Source organism: Hemiscyllium ocellatum, chromosome 13 (assembly GCF_020745735.1).
Source record: "Hemiscyllium ocellatum isolate sHemOce1 chromosome 13, sHemOce1.pat.X.cur, whole genome shotgun sequence".
Taxonomy (NCBI): domain Eukaryota; kingdom Metazoa; phylum Chordata; class Chondrichthyes; order Orectolobiformes; family Hemiscylliidae; genus Hemiscyllium; species Hemiscyllium ocellatum.
The window spans coordinates 38,772,641-38,789,748 of NC_083413.1; the positions used below are offsets into that span (position 1 = coordinate 38,772,641).

Below are 17,108 nucleotides of genomic sequence, written 5' to 3' on the forward strand. Positions count from 1 at the left end.
CTGCCTCGCTGAAACTTCAAATATCCTTGTGAACTCAGTTCCTAATGCTGGTTACCAGACAGTTTCTGGCAATTACCGGATATACTTGAGTAATAGTTGAATTGTTTTGACTACTTTTTAAGGTTAAATTTATAGGGTCGACTATTACATTGATACTGCTTTTAAGGGGTTTGAAATTCATGTCTGTCAAAATTCATACTGCGTCATTAGCAGAATCCCAATTGATCTCTTAAATGAATAAAGAAAAAAATGTGAATTATGGTAGTTCTGAAAACCCGGAGTTTGATTTTTACACAAGATAAATGGAAAATTCCAGGTTGTTTGGCCAAAAATAGGGGGTTATCTTTTACATGAGATCGATTATTACTTGAGTATATATGGTTGAGTATACCCATGTACCTCTATCAGTGCTTTTAAATTGTCTGCCTTATTGTTAAAGCTATGTGTATTCAAGCAGAGTGCCCTTAACGTTGTCTCCTTGACATCCTCAGCATCTTTTTGACTTCCTGTTTCCAGTTTCAGTTTCTTCCAATCTGAGTTACTACTACTAATCCCATTAGCTTTCTTCTGGAGCCCATTCCATTCTCTCTTCAAAATAAGCAGATAGATCAAAGTGTAATTGTCTGTAAACCCTGCTTTCCTAATGACTCCTCATGGGACTTAGAATAGCAGTTTTGTTGTTTTCTTTATCTGTATGAATGTCTTTCAACCTCTTCCCAGTAATTTAACCTGTCCCTTAAAGGGACAAAGCCACTGGACCAGGGTTTTAAAGAAACAGCAGATGTCATTGCAGATGTCTGAACTATAGGCTTCCAAAGTTCTCTTGACTCAGGAGTTGTTCTTTAGATTGGAATGTCGTGTGTGGCATTGTTTTTATTTGAGAAAGATGACAGAGGAAATCTGAGGCATTTTGGACCAGTTTACCTAATGTTTATTCACGGGAGATTGTTTCAATCTGTAATGATTGAACACCTCAAAATTACTTCTTGTTAGAGTTGACGTGGAATTGTAAAAGTTCCTACAAGTCTGATTGAATTTTATGAAGAAATTATTTAAGTAGTGGACAGAATGTCTAGGAATGTTCTTTATGTGGATTTCTAGAAGCGTTTAATCTCCCATAAAAGGCTGTTAGCTGAAGTTGAAACTCTTGGAATGGAAGATAAATTATTGACCTGGTTAGGAAATCAGCTGAGCAGCAGGAAATAGAGAAGGGATAATGGGCAACTACTCTAATTGGCAGGATATGATTAGTGGTGTACCACAAGGACCTGAGTTGGTGCTCAACAATTCTTTATATTTATAAACACTTAGATTATAGTTTAGAAATCCGCATATGCAAATTTGCTGATGACACAAATATCAACGTGATAAGCATCGTAAATAGTGCAGATAAATATGCAGAGTTGTTGATTGTTAAAATGCTTGGTAAAATGTTTGCAAATGGATATCAATACAGATATTCAATGGGGCAGCACAGTGGCTCAGTGGTTAGCACTGCTGCCTCACAGCACCAGGGACCTGGGTTCAATTCCTGCTTGTCTGTGTGGAGTTTGCACATTCTGCCCGTGTCTGCTTGGGTTTCCTCCAGGTGCTGCGGTTTCCTCCCAAAATCCAAAGATGTGCAGGTCAGGTGAATTGGCCATGCTAAAATGCGCACAGTGTTAAGTGCATTAGTCAGGGGTAAATATAGGGTAGAGGGCCTGTTTCCACACTGTAGAAAATCTAATCTAATGTATGGATATTAATGTATATAAATATGAGATCGTCTTCTTTGAATCTCAACGGAATAGAATTAGGCTCCCACTAAATTTGAAAAGCTCTAGAGACTTGACAGGAGAGTGTGGTGTGTGGACAGATCTTTAAACTCCATGAACAGAGAAAAGAGCAACAATTATACCTTGTGAGAGGAGCATGCTGACTGTTTGGCAATGGACTCTAAAAAAGTATAATAATGGTGAGGCACAAGTTAATGATTGGCAGTAAACGTTTTTCAACAATAGTCAAATTATGTATTCCTGAATAACTGGATATAGAAAGCATGCAACAACTGTACAAAGCCTTGCTCAGTTATAACTGGAGTACTTGAGAGGATTTCTTGACATTACACCGGAGATACATATGAAAAGGGCTCTTGGTAGAGAGCACTGTATTAGCACCTTGTGTTACTTCAATCTCAGTGCAGCTATTCCTTGATATTTTCCCCAGTCTGGTTGATGTTCTTCAACTACAAAGCTGAAACATGATTTTCTTTGATTTTCAGAGTTTCCATCTCACTGAGGAGGCTTCAGGCCAATCCATATCGAACTACATGCTCTGAAAACAGTTCCTATTTTGACAGCTGTGACAAATTCCACCACAACAGCTGAGACAATTCTCTACCTTCTAAAGTGATCAGCAACATTCTAAATAAAGCAATGCTTAAAAAAAATTCAATTAGCCCAATCTTCCAGTGTTAAAGGACCCTTTATAATATTTCATGATCCAGATCTGCAACTTTTCCAAAATAACAATAATTCTTTCACAAGCTTTGTTGTGACTGTGTTCCAAGTTAATTAGAATCCATTAATTAGTTGAGATATAATGTTTACAGACAACAAGCTAATAAAGCAGACTCAGACAGTATTTCCACCTACTTCCAAAGGTGGAAGTAATCAAGTAATCCACGGCAATTTTTTTTTACAACAAGTAAGTTTTCTCTCTCTCCCAATGTCTTGTCAATGTATCCTTCAAAAGAAAATCCAAGATCTAGATCCACATCTTTGCTAAAAACTAATCAGTTGATCCTCGGGACAGCCATTTGGCAGTCCACTGATTCAAGGATAATATTTACTTCGGATTAAAAATTGCTGCCAGAGGTCTTCAAGCCTCAGAGACTGAGCAGGCTGATTGTCAACCTGCAGATCTTTGGGTATGTCAAACCAAGCATCCAATGAGGAAGTGGCATCTGGAATGCAGTATATGGATCCCTTTCTACCCTTCTCAACCACTGCCCTGCTGCTTCTTTAAGGCGTTTGAACTCAGAGTGTGATGTAGCGTGATGGACAATTTATTACCATTTGGAACAATTTGTATCGAGATACTCCCAGTTATTAATGTCAATGTTGCTGCAATTCAAGGAGGACTTCACATTTTCTTTGCCATATTTCGTTTTGGTTACTCATGGAACATTAGCTTTTTCAGAGTTGAGAAGACAGGAGATGCTATTTGGCCATTTGGACACTGTCTAGTCTATTATAGGAGTTTTCGTTGAATGCAAAACAAAAATACATTCAGGTCAACTTGGACCCGGCTATCTGCTATGTTTTGTTGAAATCCGTTCTTCAGTTTTTGAGATACAGATTAGGAATCCTTTATCTACAATCCTTGGGACCAAATAATTTTTGGATAAAGAATATTTTCTGTTTTCAGATATAATTGGGTCAATTTGGGCCCTTTAAAAATAAATTTTGTTTGTCCTAACAGACCTAAAAGTGAAGCTTTTTTTCCAAAAGGCCTAAAAGGACCTAAACAGAACAGTAGACATGCTGAGTTTGAACCTGTTGGAAATAAAACTTCACTTTTAGGTTCATTCAGGTTAAGCAAAGTTTATTTCCTATATAAATCAGTGGATCTGATGCTTTCTTAGTCTAAGCCCCTGATCCGTATACACTCGCTCCCCAAGATTCCAAGGCCAGGTTTTTGGCCCCTGACGTACCCCAGTCCCAACACCCTGGCTATCCTGATCCAGTCTGCCCTGACCCACATGTGACTCAAAACCAACAATATATTTAACTTTTAGATGCCCTCTAAAATGGCCGAGCTAGCCATCAATTGTCTCAAACTGCTACGAAGTAATTTTTTAAAAAATAAACTGGACGGACCACCAGATAACCAAGGAGGCATTGGAAGCTACATTGGCATATCTAGCTCTGCTGATCCTGCAGAGCTCTTTTCAGTAGATCCTGGGGTATTGTGCTAAATTTCAGAGATACATTCCGCAAGTCAGTCATGCAAGAATATGAAATGACGCTGAACGTGATGGAATTTAGAAGTATGAAGGGGGATCTTGTTGAAGTTTACAGAATACTGAGAGGCCTGGATAGGCTGAATATTGGGAAGGTGTTATCATTATTAGGAAAGACTAGGACTCAAGGGCAGCCACAGAGCAAAGGGACAACCCTTTTAGAACCACAAGGTGATGATTTTGTGAAACTTCAGAAGGCTCCATAAAACTGACAATTTGATCATTAAACTTCCTCCTACAGACCAAAACGCTCATGCCATTAGTCAAAAATTGAAGCACTGAAATAAATTGGCACAGTGGTTAGCACTGCTGCCTCACAGCGCCAGAGACCTGGGTTCAGTTCCCGACTCAGGCAACTGACTGTGTGGAGTTTGCACATTCTGCCCGTGTCTGCGTTTTCTCCAGGTGCTCTGGTTTCCTTCCACAGTCCAAAAATGAGCATGTTAGGTGAATTGGCCATGCTAAATTGCCCGTAGTGTTAGGGGCAGGGGTAAATGTAGGGGAATGGGTCTGGGTGGGTTGTGCTTCGGCAGGTTGGTGTGGACTTATTGGGCCGAAGGTCCTGTTTCCACACTGTAAGTAATCTAATAAAAAAAATCTAATCTAAATGATATGAAAATATATACAAATCACACATCTTATACCACAATTCAGACAAATCTAGCAGCTCAAAACTGGACATCCATGAGGAACTGTGGGCCACCAGCAGCAGAATTGTACTCAACCACAATCTGTGAACATTGTGGCCTGGCATATCCCCAATTCTAACATTATCATCAAGTTGGGAGGACTCAGTCTTCACTGCGATTTGAAGTACTCGGCATCTCAGATGCCAGTCTTCAGTCAATTTGATTTGCTATATGTGAAATAATGAAATGGCTGAAGGCACTGGACACTGCAAAGGCTATGATGCCCTGACAACTTTGCAGTAATAATATAGAAGCCTTGCATTGCAGAATTTGTCACATCCCAAGCCAACTTTTACCAGTATAGTTACAATGCTGGCATCAACCCATCAATGTGGAAAACTGCCAAAGAATATCCTGCCCACAAAAATCAGGACAAATCTAACCCAGCTAATTACTGCCCTATCAGTCTACTCATGCTCATAAGCGAAGTGATGGGACACTGTGATCAACAGTGCAATCAAGTGGCACTTATTCATCACCAACCTATTATGTTCAATTTGGGTTCTGCCTGGCCCATTCAGCTTCAGATCTTTTCCCAAGGTGGACAAAAGAGCTGAATTCCAGAGGTGAGGTTACAGTGATTGCCCTTGATATCCAGGCAGAATTTAACTAAATCATGGGCTGTCATTCTCATGTTCGTCAAGGAACCCTAAAATAACTAGAATTGGTGATAAACTGGTCGGAGTTATACCATGGATGATCTGGTAATCCTGAATTCCACTTTCTTGGCCTTTTTCTCATGACCCTAAATCCCCTTATTGATTTAAAAATCTACATCTCAGCCTTGAATATACTTAATCTTGACAGCCCTCTGAAGTAAAGAATTCTACAGATTCACTAGCCTTTGAAAGAAGAAATTCCTCTTCTTCTCTGTCTTAAATGTGTGACCTCACATTCTAAGGTTATGCCCTGTGGTCCTAGACTGCCACAAGGGGAAATGACTTACAGCATCTATCCTGTCAAGTTTCCTAAGAATCATGCATGTTTCAATAAAGTCCCCTTTCATTCTTTTGTATTTAGGGTGTAGGTTTGCTTGCTGAGCTGTAGGTTTGATATCCAGACTTTTCATTACCTGGCTAGGTAACATCATCAGTGGCGACCTCCAAGTGAAGTGAAACTGTTGTCTCCTGCTTTCTATTTATATATTTTTGTAAAGATATAAATAGAAAGCAGGAGACCAACAGCTTCGCTTCACTTGGAGGTCACCACTGATGATATTACCTCGCCAGGTAATGAAACGTCTGAATATCAAACCTACAGCTCAGCGAGCAAACCTACACCCTAAACCTCAACCTGAGCTGAAAACCTTCACAAACCTTGCAATTCTTTTATATTCCAACAATTATAGACACCAACCTACTCAACCTGTCCTTATAAGACGAGCCCTCCATGCCAAGTATCAGTCCAGTGTACCTTCTCTGGACTGCCTCCAATTCAGGACATCTTTTATTATTTAAGGGACCTAAAATTTTTGCGACACATCTAGAGAAGGCAGGACTTGAAGCTGATCTTCTAGCGCAGTGCACTGCCACTGCACGGCACTTTTTCCTCCTTGTCATATTCTTGTAGTCTCTTTTTATGTTTTATGTTGTATCGTAGGGAAGGTGATGGCCTACTGATAATATCACTGGGCTGTTAATGAAGAGACTCAGGAATATTCTGGGAGCCTCTATTCAAATCCTGCTTTGGCAGATGGTGGAACTTGAATTCAGTAAAAATCTGCAATTAAGAGTCTAATGATGACTATAAATTCATAGTTGATTGTTGGAAAAACCCATCTCGTTCACTAATGTCCTTTAGGGAAAGAAACTGATATCATTTGGCCTACATGTGACTCCAGACCCACAGCAATGTGATTGACTCAAGGTATCGGCAATAAATGCAGGCCTAGCCAGCAATGCCCTCATCCTATGAATGTATAAATTGCAAAAAAAAGAATAAGTAGTAATTGCCATCAAACCATCCTGCTGGCACTGAAAATTGTGTTAAGCAAGTTTGGAGTTCCATTCCTTCACATTTTATTTATTGTTGGCAGTTTATTTTGTGTTTCTTTCATTTTTCTTTCCGTCAAGTTTTCTTCATTCACTCTTTCTTTTCCTGTCTTTAGTTGACTCTCTATACCTATCTTTCCCTAGAATTAAGTATTCTAATTGGTGATTTGTAGTTCGACATTGCACTGTTCATTAATTATCCTTTAATCTGAATGATTAAGGAGATATAAAGTTGTTTCCTCTATTCATGCTGGTTCCAGGTATTTTGCACTTTTTTGATAATTGGCTTCGAGAAACTTGCAGTGAGAAAGTGTAGTTGACAGTCAATGGTCAAGTGCAAGTATCGAGTTCCACCTCCTGATTTAAACCCAGTATTTCTAAGCTTAAGTGAATGCTTGATTAATGAGCACCACCTCTAAATATTTAAATACAATTGATTTTTAATCAAAGTCATTCTACTTTTTTGTGCCTTAGTTGGAATGTCCTCTCAATATTTACTTCTCCCTGTCCTTTCTGTTTCCTCTCTTTTCTATGTGCCATTGCCTTTTTCTATGTGCATTCCTTCCTCTCTTTTACACAGGTCCTCCTCTCTTCTGTATAATGCCTGCCACCTTCTGCTTTATACATGTTCCTTACTTCACTTTCCTTGGTCATAGAGTCATAGGGATGTACAGCGTGGAAACAGACCCTTCGGTCCAACCCATCCATGCCAACCAGATATTCCAACCCAATCTAGTCCCACCTTCCAGCACCCGGCCCATATCCCTCCAAACCCTTCCTATTCATATACCCATCCAAATGCCTCATAACTGTTGCAATTGTGCCAGCCTCCATCACATCCTCTGGCAGCTCATTCCATACACGTACCACTGGTCTCTTTTATATCTTTCCCCTCTCACCCTAAATCTATGCCCTCTAGTTTTGGATTCCCTGACCCCAGGGAAAAGACTTTGTCTATTTACCCCATCCATGCCCTTCATAATTTTGTAAACCTCTGTGAAATCACCCCTCAGCCTCCGACGCTCCAGGGAAAACAGCCCCAGCCTGTTCAGCCTCTCCCTATAGCTCAAATCCTCCAACCCTGGCAACATCCTTGTAAATCTTTTCTGAACCATTTCAAGTTTCACAACATCTTTCCGATAGGAAGGAGACCAGAATTGCATGCAATATTCCAACAGTGGCCTAAACAATATCCTGTACAGCCTCAACATGACTTCCCAACTCCTGTACTTAATACTCTGACCAATAAAGGAAAGCATACAAAACGCCTTCTTCACTATCCTGTCTACCTGCGACTCCACTTTCAAGGAGCTATGAACCTGCACTCCAAGGTCTCTTTGTTCAGCAACACTCCCTAGGAGTGTATTAAGTGTAAAAGTCCTGCTAAGATGTGCTTTCCCAAAATGCAGCACCTCACATTTATCTGAATTAAACTCCATCTGCCACTTTTCAGCCTAGTCCTTTTCTCTCTTTAACTCCTATTCCTTCACTTTTTTTTTCAACCCCTCAGCATTACTTCCCACATTTTCTTTATCGTCTCTTCTTTCCTGTCTTCTCTGCTTCATCCTTTATTCTATGTTAAAATCTAAATTTTGAAGTAGGTGAGGTTTCCAAGAAAACATTTTGTTGTTTGAAAGAATATAATAGATTCTTCAATGGACATATAGCTATTAATCTAAAAGCAAAATTCTTCTAATATTGGAAATCAGAAATAAAAACATAAAAGGTTGGATTTACTCATTAGGTCTGGTAGTGTCCATGAGGAAAGGAAGAAATAATATTTCAAATAATAATCTTTCATCAGAACATTTAATCATGTTAGTGTGAATTGTTTTTTTTAAAAATATGTTTCTTTTGAGTTTGAACATTTCAGGTTGAGAAAAGATTGAACAATTTCATAAAATTCTTGTAATTTATGGAGAACAGATATTGTAGCACATTCTGCCGGTGAGGTTGTACTATTAGTGTTGTGTTTACATTGGCAGATTCCATTGAGAATGTGAATATAGGAATTGGCAATGATAATATCAGCAATGTAGCAACAGGTAAGATTTTGACAGCAGGAAATGTGCACAGATTTGATATTTTTTAGCATATTATGGATATGTGTATTCATTGAGGATGGGACCACGCTTTGATACAGCAATCTCACAATTAATTATCTCATTGTGGCTGTGCTTGGAATTTTGGGTGGAGAGAGTTTTGCTTCAGTCTGTTCTATTTTCAAAAATTTCAAACAAGTATCAGGACAGTTCTAATATTATGAGGATTTAACTTTTTAAAAAGTTTTTTTTATTTCTTTCAACTTATACCTCTATATTTGTATCGTTTATGTTGGCTTAAAGTTGCATTTTTCATTGCTAATCTCATCACACTGAACTCTCTTTGTTTGCCTTAGCACCATTATTATTGTAGGCATGCTGAACTTGTGATATCAGCGATCTCCCCAAGATGATTGCTGCATGTATGTTCAGCTGTTGTATTTATTGTATCATAGCAAGTGTAATCCTCCTTACTGAATCTAAATGAACTGTTAAAGAAAATATTGGGACTGATGATTAAAATATATTGTATTCTATATTGGAATTTGAGAATAGATGCAATTTAATAACTCTGCCTACTCAAATTAATCACGATACATATAGTGTGTATAATTAGTGTACTGTGTCAACATTACATATGAAATACAGTGAACAATTTTTCTCCCCTTATCTAAGAAAAAATATACTGAGATGGTTCATGGTTGATTCCTGGTGTTTTCTTACGAGGAGAGGTTGAGTAGATTGGGCTTGTACATAGTTGCAGATGTTATTGAAATATGTAAGATTCTTAGGGGGTTTGAGAAAGTTGATGTAAGAAGGCTGTTTCCCTTTGTGGGAAAATCTAGGACTAGCGGGCATAATCTCAGAATAAGCGATCACCATATAAAGCAGCGATGAGGATTTTCTTCTCTTAAGGGTAGTAAATCTGTGCAGATTTTACAACCGTGGTGTCGACACTAGGTTGTTAAGTATATTCAAGACTGAGATAGACGTATTTATGAACAATCATAGAATCAAGGATTGTGACAATATGGCAGGAAAGTAGAGTAAAGGATTATCAGATCAAACTCATGGTGAATTGTCTGCTCCATTCCTACATCTTATGGTCTTATTGTATTATCAGTTATCTATCGGTATATCGATTTCAGTTTGGAGCTTGCTTGAACAAGAAATCATTTTTAATTCACCATTTGGAGCATTGATACTGACTATTTAAGATCTTAAAAAAAGTCTCTAAGACTCAGATGCAAAAAATATTGCAGTATTACCACTTACGAAAAGCTAGGATGCAAACATTAGTTTGTGACTGAATTTAGATTCCATTTTATATTTGAAATATGAACAGTAAAATAATAATCCCTAATAATCATAAAGAAACAATAGATTGAGTCTGGTACTTATTCCCAGCACACTGCAGAACTGCTGGGAAGGAATCTGAAGTGGTCTTGTTGACAATAAAGGTATGAAGAGGCAATTTTCTATCTGACTTATACAAAATTAAGAAATGTGCAACCAAATGTTCAGCCCCTGAGGACGATCTCAGTACAATGGCGGGATAAGTAGGTCAATTTCAGTACCATTGCAGGATGAGAAGGTCAATTTCAATGCATTCACGTGATGAGGAGGGTGATCTCAATACTGGACCACAATTATTTACAATATATAAATGACTTGGATGAAGAAAGTGAGGATGGCACAAACATAAGTGAGAAAGCAAGCAGTGAGGATGGCACAATGAGCCTGCAGAAAAATATAGACAGGTTAAGTGAGTGCCCAGAAAGTTGGCAGGTGGAGTAGAATGTGGGGAATTGTGAGGTTATGCAGAAAAAAAAGTGAAGCTGTCTATTATTTAGATGGAGAAAGACTGCAGAAAGCTTCAGAACAGAAGGAATTTGGAGTCCTTGTCATGAATCACAAAAAAACATTCCATTTGCCTTGTATTGTCCACAACTCCAGTGTGGTGTATAAAAGTGGGAAGGTTTTTCTAAAACTGTACAAGGCATTAGTCAGACTATGAACAACGTTAGATCCTTATCTGAGGAAAGATATGCTGGTATTGGAGGCAGTCCAAAGAAGTTTCACTAGGCTGATATAGAGGTATGGAAAGGCCTTATGTGAAAGGTTGATCAGATTGACCCTGTACTCATGCAATATAGAAGAATTCAAGCATACAAATATTTTAAGGAACTGGAACCAGGCTAATGTGGAAAGGTTGTTTGGGGAGGTGATCAAGGACTAAAAGCTGTAGTCTTAGACTAATAGACTGCACATTAAGATAGCAATGAGAAGGAATTTCTTCTGAGAGTAGTGAATCTGTGGAATTCTTTACTGTAAAGGGCTGTCAAGGCCAGGTCACTGAGTATATTCAAGGCTGAGATAGACAGATTTTAAATCAGTAAATGTTACAGGGAAAAGGCAGGAAGGTGGAGTTGAGGAATATCTGATTAGCTATGGAATGGCAGAGCAAACTCAATGGGCTGAATGATCTACTTCTGTTTCAACATCTTAAGGAATGCATTTGAATTCTACATCCTTTTAAGTTTACTTCAGTGCAGAAACTGAACTTAGTATTTATTTTAACTGAGTCTAAGTAATTTGTTGATGTTTTGTGTCTTTTAAAATGGTACGTGATCTATCATGATTATATATACCATAATCCAGGATGAAAGCTAGTAACTTTAAAACTGTTCTAAAAGAGCCACGTATTTTGCAGTTTTACAATTTCAAATTCAGTCAGTGCATTTAGAAAGCTCAAAGAGTATGCAGGAGTTTTTTGGATAATCATCAAAATATACAAAAATGTGTAGTGTGTGTTTTTATAGCGCGTGTTTATGCATATTACACACTTTAGCATTATATCATAGATGTACCTTGACTGGATTAAATGAATACTCTGACGTGTGAAAACAATCATGAAAAATAAAAGAGAATTTAAACAAATGGATTGTTATTTTGCCTCAAAGCATCTGCTTTTGTTACTACAGTAATGATTTTGGAAGATCATTGGATAGAGTTTGGTTATATTTTAAGGTGTACATGTTACTCATCAGTCGTTCAATTCCGGGAAAATTAATGAGCCACTGGATAATAAATGTTTAAATAACTTGCCTGTCTAATTGTATTTTGCAGATCCTCAGTCAATGGTATGGCCGAACTATTATTCGCTCTTGTGTAAAATTGAGTTATAATCATGCACAAAGTATAATTGAGGATCCAAAAAAGATATTCACCCCTGATGAATTACCACCTGTTTCACCTGAGCATTGCATTGCAGACATAAAAACTGCTGTGATAAATCTTCATAACATTGCCAAACACCTCCGTAGACAAAGGTTTGATGACGGAGCTTTACGATTGGACCAGGTAAGCACCATTTATTTTGTAAAGAATATACGAGAAATTACAATTTTAACGGTATCAATGTAAAAACATTGTTATGCTAAACATATTTTAAAAGATTAAAAGAAATGTCTGAAAAAATATCAGATTTCAGGTCTGTATTTAACAAAACTTTGAAAGCTAAGCCTTAAAAAGTTTGAGAATAACAGACCTTTGCATTCCAAGCAAAATGCGATGCATGGAAATCCAAAATAAAAACAAAAATAAACTGAGGAAAAGGTAATCCCTGCAAAATGTTAACTTTCTGTTGTTGCTGCCTGACCTCCTGAGCATTTACAGTACTTTTTAAATATTTTTGAACATTTTGTTTTAGCTAGAGGAACACCAAGTACTTTATACTTAAAAAAAAAGAAACATTATATGGTAACACTAAAGTTCAGTACTGTATAATGCAGTTATGTCGCGCTTTCATGACCAGAATAAATCTGTACTTTGTAGCCGGTTAATTACTTGTGATGTCAGTCACTGTTTTTCTAAAGGAAGCTACAATTTGAACAAGTCAGGCTCACAGTTATTCCACCCCACATAATACTCAGCCAACAGAAAAAGAGGAAGTGCTGGAAATGAACAGGTCAGAAACCAAAATTCTGTTAACTCACAGAATTAACAGCTCAGGTCGCTGACCTTTCATTAAAACTGAAAACTGTTGAAATGTCTTGAGAAGATAAGACATTTCACGATAAGATCATCAGAGAGTCTCTGCTGGAATGAAATACAGAAGGGAGCAAATGTCAAAGGAATAATGATTATTTTTGCCTTTTAATCTTTTCTTCCTTCCAAAACAGACCACCTTGTCCCTGATTCCCCTCCACTGTCTCTGCACTTGTCCAAAGCCTGTTAAATCTCTCACTTCTCAGAATTGACAAAAGATCAACTGATCACCCTGAAACTTGAACCCCATGACTCGGTCCACAAATGGTGCCTGACTTGTGAATATTTCCAATATTTTCAGTTTTTCTTGCAGATTTCCAGCATCAATGGATATTTTGCTGTTACTTAGTGTGGTTGGCGTAGAGAACTGTTGTCTGAGGTCATCGATTTTTCTCTGGACGAAAAGTTTTCCTCTGACTGTAGCTAATATTGTTCCCCGGTTTAAGAAGGGGAGTCAGGACAACCCTGGTAATTATAGACCAGTGAGCCTTACTTACGTTTTGTGTAAGGTGTTGGAAAAGGTTATGAGAGATAGGATTTATAATCATCTGGAAAAGAATAATTTGATTTGTGATAGTCAACACAGTTTTGTGAAGGGTAGGTCATGCCTTACTAACCTTATTGAGTTCTTTGAGAAGGTGACAAAACAGATGGATGAAGGTAGAGCAGTTGATGTGGTGTATATGAACTTCAGTAAGGCGTTTGATAAGGTAGCACGTGGTAGACTATTGCACAAAATACAGAATTTTGGGATTGAAGGTAATTTAGCAATTTGGATCAGAAATTGGCTAGCTGAAAGAAGACAGAAGGGTTGGTTGATGTGAAATGTTCATCCTGGAGCTCAGTTACCATGGTGTGCCGCAAGGATCTGTTTTGGGGCCATTGCTGTTTGTCATTTTTGTAAATTATCTGGATGTGGGTGTAGAAGGATGGGTTAGTAAATCTGTGGATGACACTAAGGTAGGCAGAGTTATAGATAGTGCCGAAGGCTAACGTGAGAGGACATAGCTTTAAATTGAAAAGTGATTGATTTAGGACAGATATTAGGGGTAGTTTCTTTACTCAGAGAGTAGTAAGGGTATGGAATGGCCTGCCTGCAACACTAGCAGACTGACTGACATTAAGCACATTTCAGTGGGCATTGGATGTGCATATGGATAATAATGGAATGGTGTAGGTTAGATGGGCATCAGAATAATTTCATAGGTTGGCACAACATCGAGGGCCGAAGGGCCTGTGTTATGCTGTAACATATGTTCTATGTATGTAAAACATGGGAGGAAGGATAGACCAAGAAATTGTAGGTTCATGGTGAAGAAGTTATTAAACTGAATATACTTTGCACATTGAGAGATACTTTGCACTTTGATTAATCAGCAATAGCATGGATTTGGTAAAGGTCAGTCATGTTTCACAAATTTAATCAAATATTTTGAGGAAGTAACCAGCAGTGTTATAAGGGTAATACATTTCATGTGCCCTAAATGGACTTTAGCAAAGCTTTTTGCAAAGTCCCTCATTAGTAGATTGGTGTAGAAAGTAAGAGTCCGTGGAATCCAAGGTTAAGTGGCTTATTGGATCCAAAATTAGCTGAGAGGCAGGATGCAGACTGTGAAGTTGGACAAATGGTTTGGTGACTGTTTCCAGTGGTGTTCCACAGGGAACAGTGCTGTTTGTGATATAGAATAATGATTTGGACTTCATTGTATGGGGTATGATCAAGAAGTGTGTGGATAATACCAAAATTGTTTAGGTGGTGAAATGACTGCACAGAGGCCGATATCCCATCACCAAGTCAGCCTTTGTTTACTTGTGCACAGTACAGTCCCCTGGGCTGAAGAGATTCTAATCTTTGAGAAGGGCACTGCTTGTCACTGGTCACTCGGGTTCTTCCTTTCTTCCTGGTGGTTGGAATTGAATAAAGCTTTACACACTTTTCACTATGTCCAACACCTGCACACACACGGCATGTGTGCGGGGATAAAATAAACAGCACCGCTGTCAGGTGGTAGTGTGGGAAAGAAGCAAAAAAGAAATTTTTTAAAAAATCTTCTGTTTATATTGGTCATCCAGGCTTTCTGGATTGTCCCAGGTTAACAACCCCAATCAAAGACCTTGTAGTCAATGAGGTCCACTTGCTTCCAGTCATTACAGGTAGTAAATAGTGAGGAGGATAACTGAACTGCAGGAAGATATCAATAGACTGCTCAGGTGGGTAGAGCAGAAGTAAATGAAATTCAGTGCAGAAAATTGAGAGTTAATGTAGTTGGGGAAGGCTAACAAGGCAAAGAATACACAATGAATGTGTGAATCCTAAAAAGTACTGAATATCAGGGGGAATCTTTGTGTGCAGATCCACAAATCACTGAAGATATTAGGACAGGTAGATAAGGTAGGTAAGAAGGCATACGGAAATCTTGACTTTAGTAGCTGAAGTAATACACTGAAACTGTAGAAAATACTATTTAGGCCACAAATGAAGTACTGAACTGCAAGTGGTTCTAGTTACCTCATCATAGGAAACATGTGATTGCACTTGAGGGAGTGCAGAGAAAAGCTACGAGGCTGGAGGAACTGAGCTATGAGTTAAGGTTAGGTAGGCCAGAGTTGTCTTCGTTGGTGTGGTGAAGATTGCAATTAACCTGATAAACGTGTATAAGATTGAGGGGCGCAGATAAAAATGTGTTGATCTCATTAGTAGATGGATCAAAAACTGTGCACATGGGTGTAAGGTAAGAGGTAAAAGGCAAAGAGGTGAGGAGAGGAGAAATTATTTCGCTCAAAGGGCGATGGAAGTCTGGAACTCATTGCATAAGAGTATGGTTGAGTTTGAAACTTTTGTATCATTTAAGCTGTACTTGGATATTCCTTTGTGATGCCATAGCCTTAAGGGCTATAAACCAAAAGTAGAAAATGGGATTAGTGGCATTAAATCTCCATTTTACAATGTCTCAATAACCACATCTGTTCTAACCAATCACCCTCTTCTCGGTCTGCTGGCCCTTGTTTTCTGAAGCTGCACTCCAATACTCATTCACGAGCATAGCTCCAAATCATCACTAACAGCTAGCTTCAGCAAATGCCCCTGAACTTTTCCTTTTGTTGGAATCTTTCTCAGTTGCATCCACCAAACACTGCTTGTAAATCCGCCCAACTTTCTCAACTGCACTGAACTATTAATGTTCACAGGCTACTTCTGAACCCTCATTGCTTTCCCTCACACAATTCAAAGAATCCTTCCACTTTCCATTCTGCCAAGGATATCTTCTGAGTTCTGACTTCAACACTTCACTGTCAATTCACTCTGAAAACGCCTTCCTTCTCTAAGACCATAGATCCATCCAGTTGCTCTGTCCCTATACTGACCCCCCAACACAGAATTATTTTACTCACACAATGTCTGTGTATTACTTCTGCATTCCCAGCTAATTACAGCACTTCTGACTGCTTCTGTCTGTCTGTCTGCCTCTCTCCAACTAACTGTAACCTCTGAACTCCTCTTCAGTACTCTATCTAAAGCCTTATTGCCTGGCAAAATTGAATGTTGCCACCTAGTGACTTTTGGAGCTGTCGAATAAATGTTACCAGTCATAAATTGCTGGCTTTTTCAGTGCAAAAAAAGATACAAAAGTTTACTTCATAGCAGATGGAAATTTTAAAATCAAAGTACTGGCCAATGAATACTGGGTCAAGAAACACTGGTTTTTGGTGAACTGGGCAGCAGCATTTTTGATGTTTGGAGTTTTGGGACCAAGTTTGAATGGCTTTCAACAGTATTTGAATTGCTGGTCCTTTATACCTGAGAAAAAGAAACTTGTATTTTTATTAAATTATTGAATGATATAAGGAAAATAATGAATTAAGTGTTCTACTAACTATGAACCGATATGAGTTCTTCAAGTTGAGAACATGTACACGATAATGCACTGTGAATGATTTCCATAAGAGTTTAAAGACGTCGTTAGAATAGAAAATAAAAGACGTGCATTCATATAGTCCTTTTCACAATCACAACCAATAAATAATTTAAATCACTTTACAATCAGTGAAGGAGGACAGAATATGTGACAATATTGTGATGATAAAGGTAAAGTGCCATAATCCCAGAGGACTATGCTGTTCCCCTCTCATCTGAGAGAGACAATTGGTGGTGATTTAACCTGAGAGTCCTCGGGAAGGAAAGAGGTTGAGAAAGAGAATCCTTCAGATAGTCTGCTCCCTGGTTGGCTCCATGACATATTGCTCTAAGAAACTATCCCAAAATAAAGAATGAACTTGTTGTAGCTACTCTTTCCATCCTGATTAACCCAATCAACATGAAAATTAAAGTCAC

At 38.3% G+C, this 17,108-nt stretch overlaps 1 protein-coding gene across 4 annotated transcripts in view; it reads left to right on the forward strand.

Annotated features, from left to right (window-relative positions):
• The window catches only part of dis3l2 (DIS3 like 3'-5' exoribonuclease 2), a 289,701-nt gene that overhangs the window by 145,931 nt on the left and 126,662 nt on the right, over nucleotides 1-17,108 (forward strand). For all 4 annotated transcript variants that reach the window (XM_060834771.1, XM_060834767.1, XM_060834770.1 and 1 more), the window contains one exon: nucleotides 11,855-12,088. In XM_060834771.1, coding sequence (XP_060690754.1) covers nucleotides 11,855-12,088 — 234 coding nt within the window. The remainder of the gene's footprint in view (nucleotides 1-11,854; nucleotides 12,089-17,108) is intronic.